This window comes from Pantherophis guttatus, chromosome 3, assembly GCF_059756535.1.
Source record: "Pantherophis guttatus breed Tessera chromosome 3, ASM5975653v1, whole genome shotgun sequence".
Lineage (NCBI taxonomy): Eukaryota > Metazoa > Chordata > Lepidosauria > Squamata > Colubridae > Pantherophis > Pantherophis guttatus.
Window position 1 is genome coordinate 68,023,208 of NC_142065.1, and position 14,320 is coordinate 68,037,527.

Sequence of the window (14,320 nt, forward strand, 5' to 3'; positions counted from 1 at the left end):
TTTTTGCCTTTGTTGTTGTTAGTTGCGAAATCGTGTCCGACCCATTGCGACCCCATGGACAATGTTCCTCTAGGCCTTCCTGTCCTCTACCATCCTCTGGAGTCCATTTAAGCTCATTCAAAACAGTTCCTTGGCTGCTTTCTATGTTGCAATCACAGATTTCTCAAAATACGAATGCTCTTTACTCTCCTTGAAGCAGTATTCCTAAAAGTAATCCAGGGACATATTTATTTGTTTCTCACTTATAAGAGATAAAAATCCAAATGTTTGGGTAAGTAAAGGTAAAGGTTCCCCTCGCACATATGTGCTAGTCGCTCCTGACTCTAGGGGGTGGTGCTCATCTCTGTTTCAAAGCTGAAGAGCCAGCGCTGTCTGAAGATGTCTTCGTGGTCATGTGGCCGGCATGACTAAATGCCGAGGTGCATGAAACGCTGTTACCTTCCCACCAAAGGTGGTCCCTATTTTTCTACTTGCATTTTTTACATGCTCTCAAACTGCTAGGTTTGCAGAAGCTGGGACAAGTAACGGGAGCTCACCCCGTTACGCAGCACTAGGGATTCGAACCTTTTGTTCGACAAGCTGAGCATCTTAGCCACTGAGCCACCACGTCCCTCTGTGTTTGGGGTACAAGAACGCAAATTATATAAAAATAATATTCTGCTGCTGAACTGAAAACGTGACATTAAATAAAGCTGCAAGAGCATCAGTGTTATGTTACTGCCCGTTTATAGCTCAAAGTAAAACTGCTCCCCGTGTGCAAACCAGAATTATGCAGAATGTCAATTAAATCAACTGTAATCTCCCAGATACATTTTTTATTGCTGGATTCATTAGAAAGGCTCTTAAGGTAATGAATAGTCGTCACTTTTACCAAGGACTGCTGATTCTTTTATAAATGATGACCACTAAAAATGCAGAAGAGACATTTTAAAATCTGGCTGTATTTACACTCTGCCTTTATACTTGAAGTAAAGTAGAATTTACTTGACATATTATGAAAATCACCACCAGACATCAGTTCTGTACTTTAGGATATATTCATTTCAGAAAACTTGTTTTAAGGTTACATAATAAAGCAGTATAAAAAAGCACGAAATCAGATAATGTTTTTTTTTATCAAATTTCAAAAATCTATTCTTTATAATGTATTTTGCTTTTCTTTCTTATAGCAAGTCCACACGCAACACCATCGACTCTTCATTTTCCAACATCACCCATTATTCAACAGCCTGGGCCATACTTCTCACACCCAGCAATTCGCTATCATCCTCAGGAGACTCTGAAAGAGTTTGTCCAACTTGTCTGCCCGGATGCTGGTCAGCAGGCTGGACAGGTGGGGTTCCTAAATGTAAGGAAGCTGTTTCTACTTTTTTTCAGAAATTTTGTTTCTATAACCATGAAATGATATAAATTGTACACATAAGAAAATCATTCTGCTTAGGGTGTATAAACCAGCCCAAGTTAAATGTGTTTCATTCATGTTGATTATGATGGGAGTTAAGTTCTTTTTATTTGGCTACCTTGTGCCTATAATTTATACCTTCTACATGCTAGAATGTAATCAATTTTTGCCAATAATGAAATCTGCTAAATTTTGATATAAATGATTAGTGCAACATACTACAGGTAGTCCTCAACTTACAACCACAATTGAGCCCAAAATTTCTGTTGTTAAGTGACACATTTCTTAAGTGAGTTTTGCCCCATTTCTTGCCACAGTTGTTAACTGAATCACTGCAGTTGATAAGTTGGTAAACCAGTTGTTAAGCGAATCTGGCTTCCCCCCATTGACTTTGTTTGTCAGAAGGTGATCACATGACCTTGGGACACAGCAAAGGTCACAGATATGAACCAGTTGCCAAGCATCTGAATTTTGTTCACATGATTGTAGCATTGCTGCAAAGGTCGTAACTGTGAAAAACAGAACTAAGTCACATGTTTCAATGCTGTTGTAATTTTGAATGGTCACTAAATGAACTGTTGTAAGATGAGGACTGTGTGTGTGTGTGTGTGTGTGTGTGTACATATATACATACATATATATACATATACACACACACACACACACACATACATACACACACACACTAACATTTTGTATGCTAATTATAGCATATGTCCAGTAGAAAAGGCTACATTTATGTCTCAGCTGAGCAATGGCAGTGGAAGAGACCAGGATGTTTCTCTGCTGTCTGAAGTATCATTTTCTGAATTAGTATGTGTGTTGGATGGGGGAGGGGGGTACATGCATATCAGTGTTTCTCAGTCTCAGTAACTTTTCAGATGTGTGGACTTCAAATCCCAGAAATCTCCAGCCAAAATTTCTGTAAATTGAACTTCACATATATTAAAGCTATTGAGGTTGAGAAATATTGATTGATGTATATGCATACAATGGCATCCATGGGGGGCTGGAGGATGCTAAAGTAGTCAAGACCTCCACCCTTTGTGCATTCATGCAACATCATAAATACTGAAAGAGTAGGGCTTCGTTCACACAATTATGATAGTCATCTTGACTTTTTGCTCTCCCCCGTGGACACTCCTATATGTGTATACAGTACTCTCTAATTCTAACATCTTCCCATTGGCATCAAACACTGTTCTGTTGCTTGTATTTGTATTATTATTATGCCCCATGTTGCAATCATTGCTTATTCACAGCAATTTTCTGCTTTATAGAGTATCTGATCATTGCCCAATAATAGTTAGCAATGGGTAAATAGACTTCATCAGTAATTTGATGGTCTTAATTTTGCATTTCGTACAATATCGTATATATGATTTGAACTTCACATTCATGTTCAGAAACAGTATCAATTAATATAATCCCAAAAGAGAATTATTTATGACCTGATTCCCGGATTTCGAAGGTCAATCAAAAATATATAATAACCGTAATTTTTATTAATTATTTCTGTAGAAAAATGAATCAAAACAGCTGTTTTAAATCAGCCACATTTACTTATTTATTTATTTTTTAATGGCTTTCTTGTAGCATTTGAGATTTACTTGACCAGTACTTGAACTCAGAAAGATAAAAGTAGAGTTTTTTATGATCTGTTATTCCTAGGAGCTATTATCTTTTCTCCTTATCTTTGAAAAATTAAACAGTATTCCAAAATTTTGGTTGAATTATCTTAGGTTGTTGTTAAATTTAACAATTATCTTCAGGTTACTAGAATAACATTCCATTTATATGGACAAATGACTACCTCAGTATATAGCCTTATCTAAAATAATATTTGGTTGTCTCACAGTAGAGTACAAGTGAAGAATAATGAAGGCCATAGTTATTTTTACTCATTACATTTCTAATAGCAGAATTTTTCTTGCTTTTAGCACTCAATTTGTAATGTACATATAATAAAAAATACATGGATGTTAGTATTTTAGATCCACACCTCAGAATTAGATCCATAGAACCACAAAGTGTAGAAGAAAAATAGCTACCAGCTGTATTGCATAATTTCTTAAGAAGATATTAATGGTATGTAAGTTATATCAGAGAATCACCATGTAATATATTTGATTTATAGAGCTTTGTTTATGCATTGTTTCAGCTACTTTGATGTCTGGCTATTGTCCCTGCAGTATAAACCATATGAAAAACAATATAAGATGTCCCAAAGGTGCTTTTTCAGGGGGCAAGTAGACGTTCTGGTTTTTCTTTGAAGACATTTCGCTTCTCATCCAAGAAGCTTCTTCAGCTCTGAAACATCTTCAAAGAAAAACCAAGAAAGTCCACTTGCCTCCTGAAAAAGCACCTTTGGGACATCCATGACCTGGATGACTGACAATTTCTACAGACTTTTAACAATACAAGATGTTCTTATAAATAAAAGTAAATTTCTGGTCCCAGTGACTGACTCGAATTTGATTTCGTATCGTTATCTTGGGACACGTATATTTACCTTCATTCATAAAATCTCTCAAGTATTCTTTAATATAAATTGATGTATGCATTCTTCTTTAATACAGTGATGGACAACCAGTTTTTAATTGAGTTTTCCTTGTCCATTTAAGCCTTTACCCATATTGGGTTTATGCCATGTGTATTTATCCCAGCCATTTGATTCCAGAGGAAGTTAATGGTTCATTTTTCTTCTGTATCTGACAGCCCAATGGTAGCAGCCAAGGCAAGGTGCACAATCCATTCCTTCCAACCCCAATGTTGCCACCACCGCCTCCTCCCCCAATGGCTAGGCCTGTGCCTCTTCCAGTGCCAGACACAAAGCCTCCAACCACGTCGACAGAAGGAGGTGCCGCCTCTCCCACATCACCAAGTAAGTACAGCCAGAAGGAGGAAACAAGAGGCTGACATGGGTTTGAAAGAGATTTATGTTTTCATAGTTCTGTAAAATGAAACTTAAATTAAATTAAAACATTCCTGTCAATAAGTACATCAACTAATGATTTAATGAGAGATAAAAAAAATGACTGTACAAATAAGCAATGGAAGATTTCTGCAAAATAGCATCTTTTTTTGAGGGGAGAAGAGTTGCAAGCAATTTGATATGTGCAGTATGTCTGATTCTTATTAATATCATATGCCTTCAATTAAAAGTATATAAGCTTTTTTTCCTTCTCAAAATTTGTCACTGTTTTACCATTTTCAACAATGCAGAAACATCTCATGCCCAATTTTTCTAATATTTTATACTGATCACCCGAATGCATCACTGGTCTAATGGTGATGCTGGCATAATTCTTTACAGCTTCCAAAAGGGGAGGGGAAATTTCTTGGTGATTTGTGGTCTTTACTTTAACTCTGAGAGCAGCAGAAGCAAGAAAATCCTATTGGCACTGAATATGATCGGACTGTAAGAAAAGATTAAATTAATAATATGTCATTGCATCAGTATTGCCAAAAGAAGGAAAAATATCCAGAGAAATTTTCATTAATTTAAAAACTAGTTTGAAAGCATCTTTAAAAGTATCACCAACAAGCAAAGATCTCTGAGCAAAAGGTTTTAAGATCTCATTTTGGGGCTGTCCTGTTTTTCCTTACTGTAGAGAAGGAATGTGACAATTCTACAGGCAAGCTGTATGGTGATTTAGCTGTTTAGGTCTCCAGTAATATTCTTTGTTTTAACTCATAGCAAAAAAGAAAAACCATTTTTAGTAGTGTGAAGCCAAAAAATGAATAAATGAATAAGCAAAAACATAACCTGCAGTTTTGTCTTTGAAAGCTTAAGACTTTGACACACCATATCACACACTGATGCTCTAATCTTTTTAGATGCATATGTAGGAATAAAAATATTTCACATTTAGACAACCACTTTTTCTTCTCTGAAAGAGGTAAAAACATGCTAATAAAAAGAAGACTTAAAGAGCACTGATTGAATTAAGTTAAGTACCCATCTTGGTAATTAAGAAGGTAACAGTCACTTTATTCAAGGCTATTAATAACATGATAACTAGATTTAAAGGCCTTTTAGCCTTTACTATCACTACCACTAATGTTGATAGTTTGTAGATTCAGCACATCCACTTTGTCTTACTCACTCATGACAGACTGTTTGCTGAAGTAAGATAATGATATAAAATGCTTTGTGAGTTCCAAATGCTGTATTAAAAAAAACAATATTGCTATTCACTCTAACAAGTAAAAATAAAATAAAATTATTAATCAAGGCATTGCATGAAGAAACTATTCTATGGCCTGAATTTTCACACCTTTTATTTCTTCTTCTTTGTAAGACAAAGGATTGTTGAAACATAACGACTTGTATTCTTAATTGTCTCCTTTGTGATATTTTTTTTTAAGATTTCATCAAATGCATTTCAAAAGATGGGTCACAGCTGCTGTGTGCCTGAAACTTTGATTTAAACTAGATTAAATAAAACTGAAATTTCCTGATTGCTGGATTTGTTAATCCTCCCAGGGATTTATAACTTATATAGCTATGGAATCTGAAACATGAGTGTAGGCAGTTTCACAGTTGGCCTCCTGAAAGCTCCGATGGGAGTTTCCCACAGTCACAAATAGGTGATAAATTATTATTTGGAAAAAATGAATGGTATGCCATTGTAGATGAATCTTATGGGAGGGCTACATTAAAACAAGGTGAGCAGTTGAACTGGCTGGCTTTGGAGGATTATTTTTCATATTTCTTCTATCAGGTTCTTGTCCGCCTCTTAGTACAGCATCTGTAGAAGATCAAAGATTATCACCAATCATATAAGAATAGCAGACCTACTTGTACCATACATATCATCTTCTTTGGAAAGATGAAAACGCATGCTGTATTAGATTAACGCTGCCTGGGATTTTGCTTTGTTGACTATATTTCTTTGAGGGTAATAATTATTTCAGAAAAAGAAGGAATTTTAAGACTACCCTCTGTGCCACAGAAAATGAAAAACAAGTCACAAGTTACATGTTTTGGTATATTGAATTAGAACTTCTGGTTCGGTGTTGTCAGCTGTAATGTGTAACATCTCTAAAACATTAATCCTCCCCAGATACATTATCCGGGACCAAGCAACTGGAGATAATGTCTGTTACATTTCAGATACTATTTGGGCAGAACAAAGGCTCTTTCATCCTGTGTGATACATATGAGACCCAGTTTGGAAGGGCAGATATGTAAGAATAATAGCAACAAGAACAACTATTACGTCAGATCAGCATTTTTTATTTCTTAAGGGCTTCTCTAAAGTAAATGATTGTTTGATGATTAAAATATTGTCTAATGGCAATGAATGATTGTGACATTCAGGGGATGCTAAGAGATTGTGAAGTATCTTACTTTTTTTTTGTTCCCTGTCTATATTCCTGTCGTTCATTCATTATAAACAATGTACTCTTCTGCATCATAACCTCATGAATGCAGAATCTGTGGTTTTGCTCTGTAAATAGAATCTGAAACACAATAGATAAGCATCATTTAGATCAGTTTTTTCAAACTTGGCTACTTTAAGATGTATGAACTTCAACACTTAGAATTCCCCACCCAGCATTACCAGAATTCTGTGGTTGAAGTCCACTCAACTTAAAGTTGCCAAGTTTGAAAAACCCTGATTTAGAAGTGTCGAAGTTGCTACTACGTTAATAACTGTATTAGAGATGTTTTGGAACCATTCAGTCTGCATTTACTTCAAAAAGGAACTGACTGCTAGCAATATTAGGAAAAACATTTACAAATATGAACTTCAGGACTGACAAACTATATAAAATTGGATTTAAATATTTGGAAACACATATAAATAGGAATTTGTGTTGATGCATAAATAAGAAGTAACCATTGTTATATTACATTATAGCAAAAAGATATTATAGATCTGATGTGATGAGCTTCAGCTGGCTTGTTTAGTAGCTAATTAGTAAACAGCTAATTTATTAGCACATAAGAATTGTGTTTCACTCATATCCCTTCTATGTGTACTAAGTTCCTTTGATAATGTTAGATATACTAACCATGTCCTTTTAACACAAAATTGTAAGAACATAGGAGATTATCTGCACAGGTTTTGTTCATTTAACCAGTATGGCTGATTTTGTGTCTCCAAATCTTGAGTAGAAGACTTTGTATGACATGACATTAGATCTAAGAATTTTTACGGGAGAGAAAGGGACATACTGGTATATATTGGATATAGATATAGATTATTACACAATTCTTATGTTGATGTGTTTTATGATAATATTTACTGTAATGTATTTCTCTATTTTTAATTGTTTTTTTCCAATGTTAGTCTCATGAGAAGCTCACTTAAAGTCATGACTGTTCCCTGGCTATATATTCTATTTCTTTGAGTTACACAATAGTTTTATGACAGGCCATTACTTTGAATAGGGTAGAGATCACCTAATTTATACTGTTAATTATGTTATTAGGACATTGGAATAACACATAAAGCTCCAGTTGTCCCAAAAGTGCTTTTTCAAGAGGCAACTGGGCTTTCTGTTTTTTCTTCGAGGGCATTTCACTTCTCATCCAAGAAGCTTCTTCAACTCTGAAGAAGCTGAAAAAGCTTGTTTGATTAGAAGCGAAACATCCTCAAAGAAATGCCAGAAAGCTCAGTTGCCTCTTGAAAAAGCACCTTTGGGACAACCATGATCTGGATGTCTGAGAATCTCCATAGACATAAAGCTCCAGTCTTCAAACAGTAGATAATTGTTACTTTTTTAAACCAGTAGTTATATACTTCTTTGAGAGGTTATACTGTATTCTGTATTTTTAACAAATTATTCTTCTAAAAACCTGAACTGACAATCATGAAGAAGGTCTGCCTATAGGATATATAAAAAATAACAACCTGTGCAGGATCCAATGTGGTTCTTCTGAATCTGGGTCAGTCTATTTGGATAAGTTTAAAAAAGAAGATTATGGCCAGGAGAGTTTTATAAATCGGAACAATCTTCTTCCATTCTACCATATATAGAATTGCTGTGCCCATTGCAGTGAATCAGATTTGATCATAACTAATTGATAATAGAAGTGGTCATAGCCCCAAATCATGTGCTATAACAACGAAAGAGCAAGGAATATTTGTAACTTTTTACACTTTAAAAATTGCCAATAATTCAGCCAAAATTCACCCTATTAACGATAATAGCTTTACATAAATGCCATTTTCTATTTATAAAGTACACTTGCAGTTTATTACATTATGTTTATCTGCCATTCATCATATCACTGTGTAATAGAAGCAATTCACAATTTGTTCTGATCTTAAAACAATTTAAAGCATTGGTCACTCAAACATAATATTGCACTCCCCAAGACTTCTTGCCTAAGGATCTTTGTACAAGAAAAGCCGTTTGAATTAACTTTCCATGCTTAACTCCAAATAAGTAGCTGACATTAAAAAGCAAGATACTCTTCTATTGCCTACTGATGTCCATATTTATTTCTCCATCATTTGAAATCCAGTTGTCCCAAGTCAGATTCTTGATCCTTATAATGTGACTTCATTTTCATGTTCAACATTTGTTTGGGTGGCTCTGAGATCAGTGTTGTTGTTTGTCTGTGATCTAGTGCTGCTTCCTGAACGCATGTGTCCCTTCCCTTCACAGCCTATTCAACACCCAGCACCTCCCCTGCAAACCGATTCGTCAGTGTTGGACCACGGGATCCAAGCTTTGTAAATATCCCTCAACAGACACAGGTGGGACGCTTTCAACTTCCGTTCTGTTTGCCATGCTGTTTGTTAACAACTTCGTTGTTCTTTAGTGTTGCTTTTGCAAGTGATTTGTGTCTCTCCATCAGTTCATCTTCACGGTCTGAATATTAGTGAAATGTCACTTCTGGTAGTTGTTTGTTTTTGTTTTGAAAAATTCTCGGGGCAATAGTGGTTTTTTTTCCCCCACAGACTTATTTCCTCTTCTTTTTCTTTTCCGACAATCTTCTGCTGTAAAAATATTCAAATGGCTACTTTCAGTTCAGAATATTCTTAATGTTTCATTCTATGCATTGACATCACATGACAAACATTATAAGAAATGCTATGACTTATATGCATTTCATGAAACTGCAAGTAGAAAATCCAGTCCTATTTTGGCAATTAGCAACTATATTTAAATTCAAATTTAAAACTAATTTTCCATATGATAAGTTGAAAAGAAAAAAGGAACCTCTCCTTTGAATCAGCTTTGACACCTGCTAAAAGGCAACAGCCCTTGGATTTTCAACTGGTCTTCCAAATATTAACAAGATCTGATCCGGCTTTATTTGCTTTGACTTTAGCCTACGTCAGACAAAGTTACTCTGGAAATGGTCCAAATAAGTGGAACATACTTTTTTTTTCATATGTTTAAAATCAGAGTGTAAGTTTGCCCATTCAGTTACTCTGCAATCAGGATTGATAATATTCAAGGCAGTTGCTAAAGGCTTTAATCGCTGCATGGATCAAGAATACATTGAATGACATAGAGCAAAGGATCCAGAATGGAATAGGTAATCATATTATACTGCATGCTTGAGACATGTGATTTCTCCATTGCAGAAAAAAGCATGCAATTTCAAACAAACCATCCACCTTGCTATGCTTGTTCAATGTTTTTTTAAAAAAAACCAAGCAAAACCACAAATAGCTCTTCTAAATACATCCATCCTGAAGGGTGGCGTCTGATATTTTCTAATATACCTGTAACAAGAGTAAAAATTTGACCACTCTATGGAATTGTAAAAGCTGCAGGGTTTAAACTGAATTGCCTCTGCTTAAATGAGATTAGCATCTTCAGTAAGAATGGTACCTAATTAAATGTGGAATGCTGTTAGCCTGCAGTGTAGCTCGCCATGATATTTAGCTCACGGTGGAGTAAAAAGTCTCATAGAAAGCAAATACCGCTGAACTGACTGAAACAATCCTTCTTTGGTCCATGCAGCTGATGCAGAGAATGTATTGATTATCCTGATTCCATTAGCCGTTTGTTTTGTGAGTCCATAATGACTGATAAAGTAGTTCTCGTTGAAGCTACTTTTGAGCGGATACCTTTAGCCTGGCACTATAAGTCTAGTTAAGAAACGGATAGCTGAAAATGGCCATGTCTATCCAATACATAAGCACATTTGTTAATGAAATGTTTACTGCCCTGATCCTACCAAATTCTTTGCTCACATATTTTGGAATGCACAGCCTTTGGCGTACCATTCAAATGCTAAGTTCAGTTTTCAGCTATAAAAAGGTTGTATGTCCTTGCTGGAGTGATTTTGTTCTAGATTAACCACAACCCTTGACCTGCTTTATCACAAAGAAAAAGCACCAACTGGAAGTAAAAGAAGCTATACCTATATGTATATGGGAAAGACTAAATGGATACTATTAAATTCAATCAAAGGAAAGGGCAAAGTTAAAACTTTTCTAAATGACCTCACATTCTAAGGTCTTCTTCTAAGCAATAACTGCAAGACAAACACCGCTTCTATTTTTTTTTTTTTTTTACTCTTATTCAGAACTTAATAATATGGAGCCAAAGTTAAACTTGCTTTATTTGCCATCTCTCAAAAGGTGTTTCAGCTATATTTCTTAATAATGTTCAGCATGCTATTGAAACCAAATCACAGAGATTATTGGGATAGGCACTACGTTCTACAAATGAAGGGGGGGAGAAATCCCTAAAATATGAATAAAATCCTTCATAATTTACAGAACACAGTTCCTTCAGAAAAGATAAGATTAAAAATTGCTTTCAAAGACTTTTTTCTTAGCATCAAATAGAACACAATTTTTTAAAAAAAAAAATCCCTGGATGTCATCCTGAGTTCAGCCAATATTAATTTAATCTCATGATTAACTCATTTGACTTTTATTGTACAAATTATACCACTTAATGCATAATCTTTCACATTCATGTGAAAAATACAGAAATTGAAATTAACTTTTTAAAATAAATTTACATACACTGTATAAATTTAGATGTTTTTATTAAAATACGCATTTTGTTAGTCTTTCCTGGTTTTGCTCTTGAATTTTCCTTTGTAAAACAAAGTTGTAAACAATTAAATTTGTTTATTCATATGACTTTTGTTCAGATGGTCCCTTTTCAGGGTTGTCCATATGGTCACCATATTGTGTTAATATGCCATAATTGTGTTTTAAAAGTCAAGAACAAGATAGTGCTGGTTTTATTTGGCAATTGTAATTTTTAAATAATAATTAAGCATTGGGTAGACTGTTTCTGTTTCCTCTGTGAAAATGGAAGTCAAGTCATAGATCAAATAAACAGAGATGCTACTGCAAAAGTATGATACAAACAGCAACATCCTTTCCATATTGCAAATTCCAATTGGAAGACTAACATTCATGAAACATTTTTTTCTCAATAGATGAGCTGAAGTAGTTCCTTCATACCCCCTAATATGTCGTTCTCCCACATCATCTGCATATTGGGAGAAGTTCTGAAGAGAAAAACTTTTCAAGCAGATTTACATAAGTTAAATTCATGAGGCAAAACCCCATTTAATAATAAACCCCTGTAATAAACAAAGCATGGATAGCTAGTTACCCACGGGAGATAAGACAATATGAAGGAATATATTCTGTTTATAAAATACCCTCTCTCCATATAGCATTAATTATATGGATGTCAGTTGCAAGAAGTCAGAAGCCGGGATAGAATTCAAAAGTACTATGACTTTATTTCATGCTATCTATATACAAGGATCTGAACTACTAAAGGTAAAGGCAAATTGGTGCTAGATAAGAGTCAGTGGACTTCAAAGGGGTTGGACTTGGGACTGTTATGAGCATAGAGTCTCCAAACATATATGCATTTGACCCCATCCTTGGGCTCAGTCGGGCCATCTCTTATTGTAGAGCAACGAAGTTGAATATTGAATTGATCATTCAATATTCATTGTTGTGATGGCCACACTAAACAGATGCTCAGTCCAGTGTGGAGAATTGCTTGTGTATAATAGCTCACAACTAAGTTGTGGACCTTGTCATCAACTACTGGATAATCTCTCTTCTAGTTTAGGCAACATCACCAGATCTCAAATAGAGGCTGCCTCACATGACCAAAGTGTAACAAGAATCAATACTTCGCAATCATACCTCATGGGGTTAATTGCCACAGCTTGCATATGGAAACTGGGCTTAATTGTGTACCTTTCAGTGTGTTCCACAAAAAATCAGTGCATTTCTAAGTCTGTTATAGGCACAGTATATTTTTTACAAAAATACTGTTAGTCACCTGTTAAAGATGAACTTTTTTAAAAAAAAAAGTTTGTGGCGATTGGACACAATAAATAATAGTTAATTTAAGCACTGAGGGAATCAGTAGTCACCCAACAGCAGCAATTAGATAGAATATAGAAAGAGGCAATAATATCATATCATATTCACAAATCCTGTGAGACTGCCTTCAGTGATGAAGTCAATGCTTTTCACAACTCAGAATGAGAGCACTATTGGCTTTTGAAGTAATTTCTCCATTTGCAGTCTTCACTAAGGGCTCTCCTTTGTAGCTGCATAGATGGAAGTGGTTAAACTGTGTTGGATTTCAAGCCTCTGCACTGAACAAGGTCACAGAAAGTACACCAGCAATTCAGGGAAATATTTTAACTCTTTGAGGCCTATTTCCATTGGGTAAGTAGCAGAAAGCAGCCTTCATTTCTGTACTGCTATAGTTCCAGCTCCCTTGAAGCCCCTCTTAATTCAAAGGATGTAACAAGAAGAGAATTCACTTACTTTTACATTGAAACCATGCTGTTTCTTTTTCAGTGTAAGGAATTCTATTAATATTGGGAGGAGTTTTAAAGCAAGCTATTTAAAGCTACAGTTCTGAAGCCAGTTATACAATAGTTTATAAGCCCTGTGTACATTTATTCGAAAGTGCATCTCAGTGAACTCAGTTCAGCTTCTGGACAAGTAAATATTGTTAATAATTCCATGGTGTTAATTCCCACAACAGGGTTTCAAGTGTTTTTATTTTATTTTATTATTTTATTTTGTTATTTCTTTGAGTAGCAATCAAGGAATCTTTATCTGCTTTGGCATAGTCTTAACAGTTTCGCTATAAATTCACTAGAAGTACATTTTTTGTTACAGAAAGCAACAAAAATAAGATCATGAAAATAAGCACAATTGGATAACAGTTCATTCTAAAATGAATGTCTTTGGACTAATTTGTTTATCTTTTTTTAAAAAAAATCCTAGAACTTAAAGACAAAAATAGTAGGTGACATTTATGTTCAGGTTAATATTCTCGAGAACAAAATCAGGTTTATAAATCGTTAAAACAATTAAAAATCACATTTTGTTGAAATTTGAATATTTGAAGTTTATTTTTCTTCTTAGCTCATACTTTGTGCAATGAATGATTATGATGATCTTCCCCAATCTTGTACCTTTACAGATGTATTTATCTACAACTTCTGTGACTCTCTGCCTACAAAGCCAATACTGTTGGCTGATGGGAGTGGTAGTCCAATGCAGCTGCTGTAAATCTTTTCAGAAGAATTACATTGTAGCCTTCTATGTAGAGAAAGCTACAGTGTAAATGTGTTGTTTGGCTGGATGAATTAAAATGTTTAATATGCAATTGAACTTTTCTACTTTCTTTCCAGATAATAGTCCTTTTTTGATAAAAGATTTGTACATTTGTAAAGATGTACGAATGCCATCCTATTTGTACTCTGTGGTTGTAGACATCTGCTGAAAATAATCAGTTCTCTTTCCTTGATATCTAATATTAGGACTCAAGTGATATTAGATATGCTGAAATTCCTTTATGGCAACTCTGGAGGATATGGCAGACTCTCTGATTATTAGTTCTATGAACTACTAATCCATGCCACTCTGTAAACCGAAAGCTGAAACTTGCTTCCCTTTCCTTGCCAGCTTTCATTTGGAGTAGTGATTC

At 34.9% G+C, this 14,320-nt stretch overlaps 1 protein-coding gene across 7 annotated transcripts in view; it reads left to right on the forward strand.

Annotated features, from left to right (window-relative positions):
* The window catches only part of NFIA (nuclear factor I A), a 465,394-nt gene that overhangs the window by 422,195 nt on the left and 28,879 nt on the right, over positions 1 to 14,320 (forward strand). For all 7 annotated transcript variants that reach the window (XM_087889786.1, XM_087889785.1, XM_034415211.3 and 4 more), the window contains 3 exons: positions 1,170 to 1,348; positions 4,121 to 4,286; positions 9,029 to 9,120. In XM_087889786.1, coding sequence (XP_087745912.1) covers positions 1,170 to 1,348; positions 4,121 to 4,286; positions 9,029 to 9,120 — 437 coding nt within the window. The remainder of the gene's footprint in view (positions 1 to 1,169; positions 1,349 to 4,120; positions 4,287 to 9,028; positions 9,121 to 14,320) is intronic.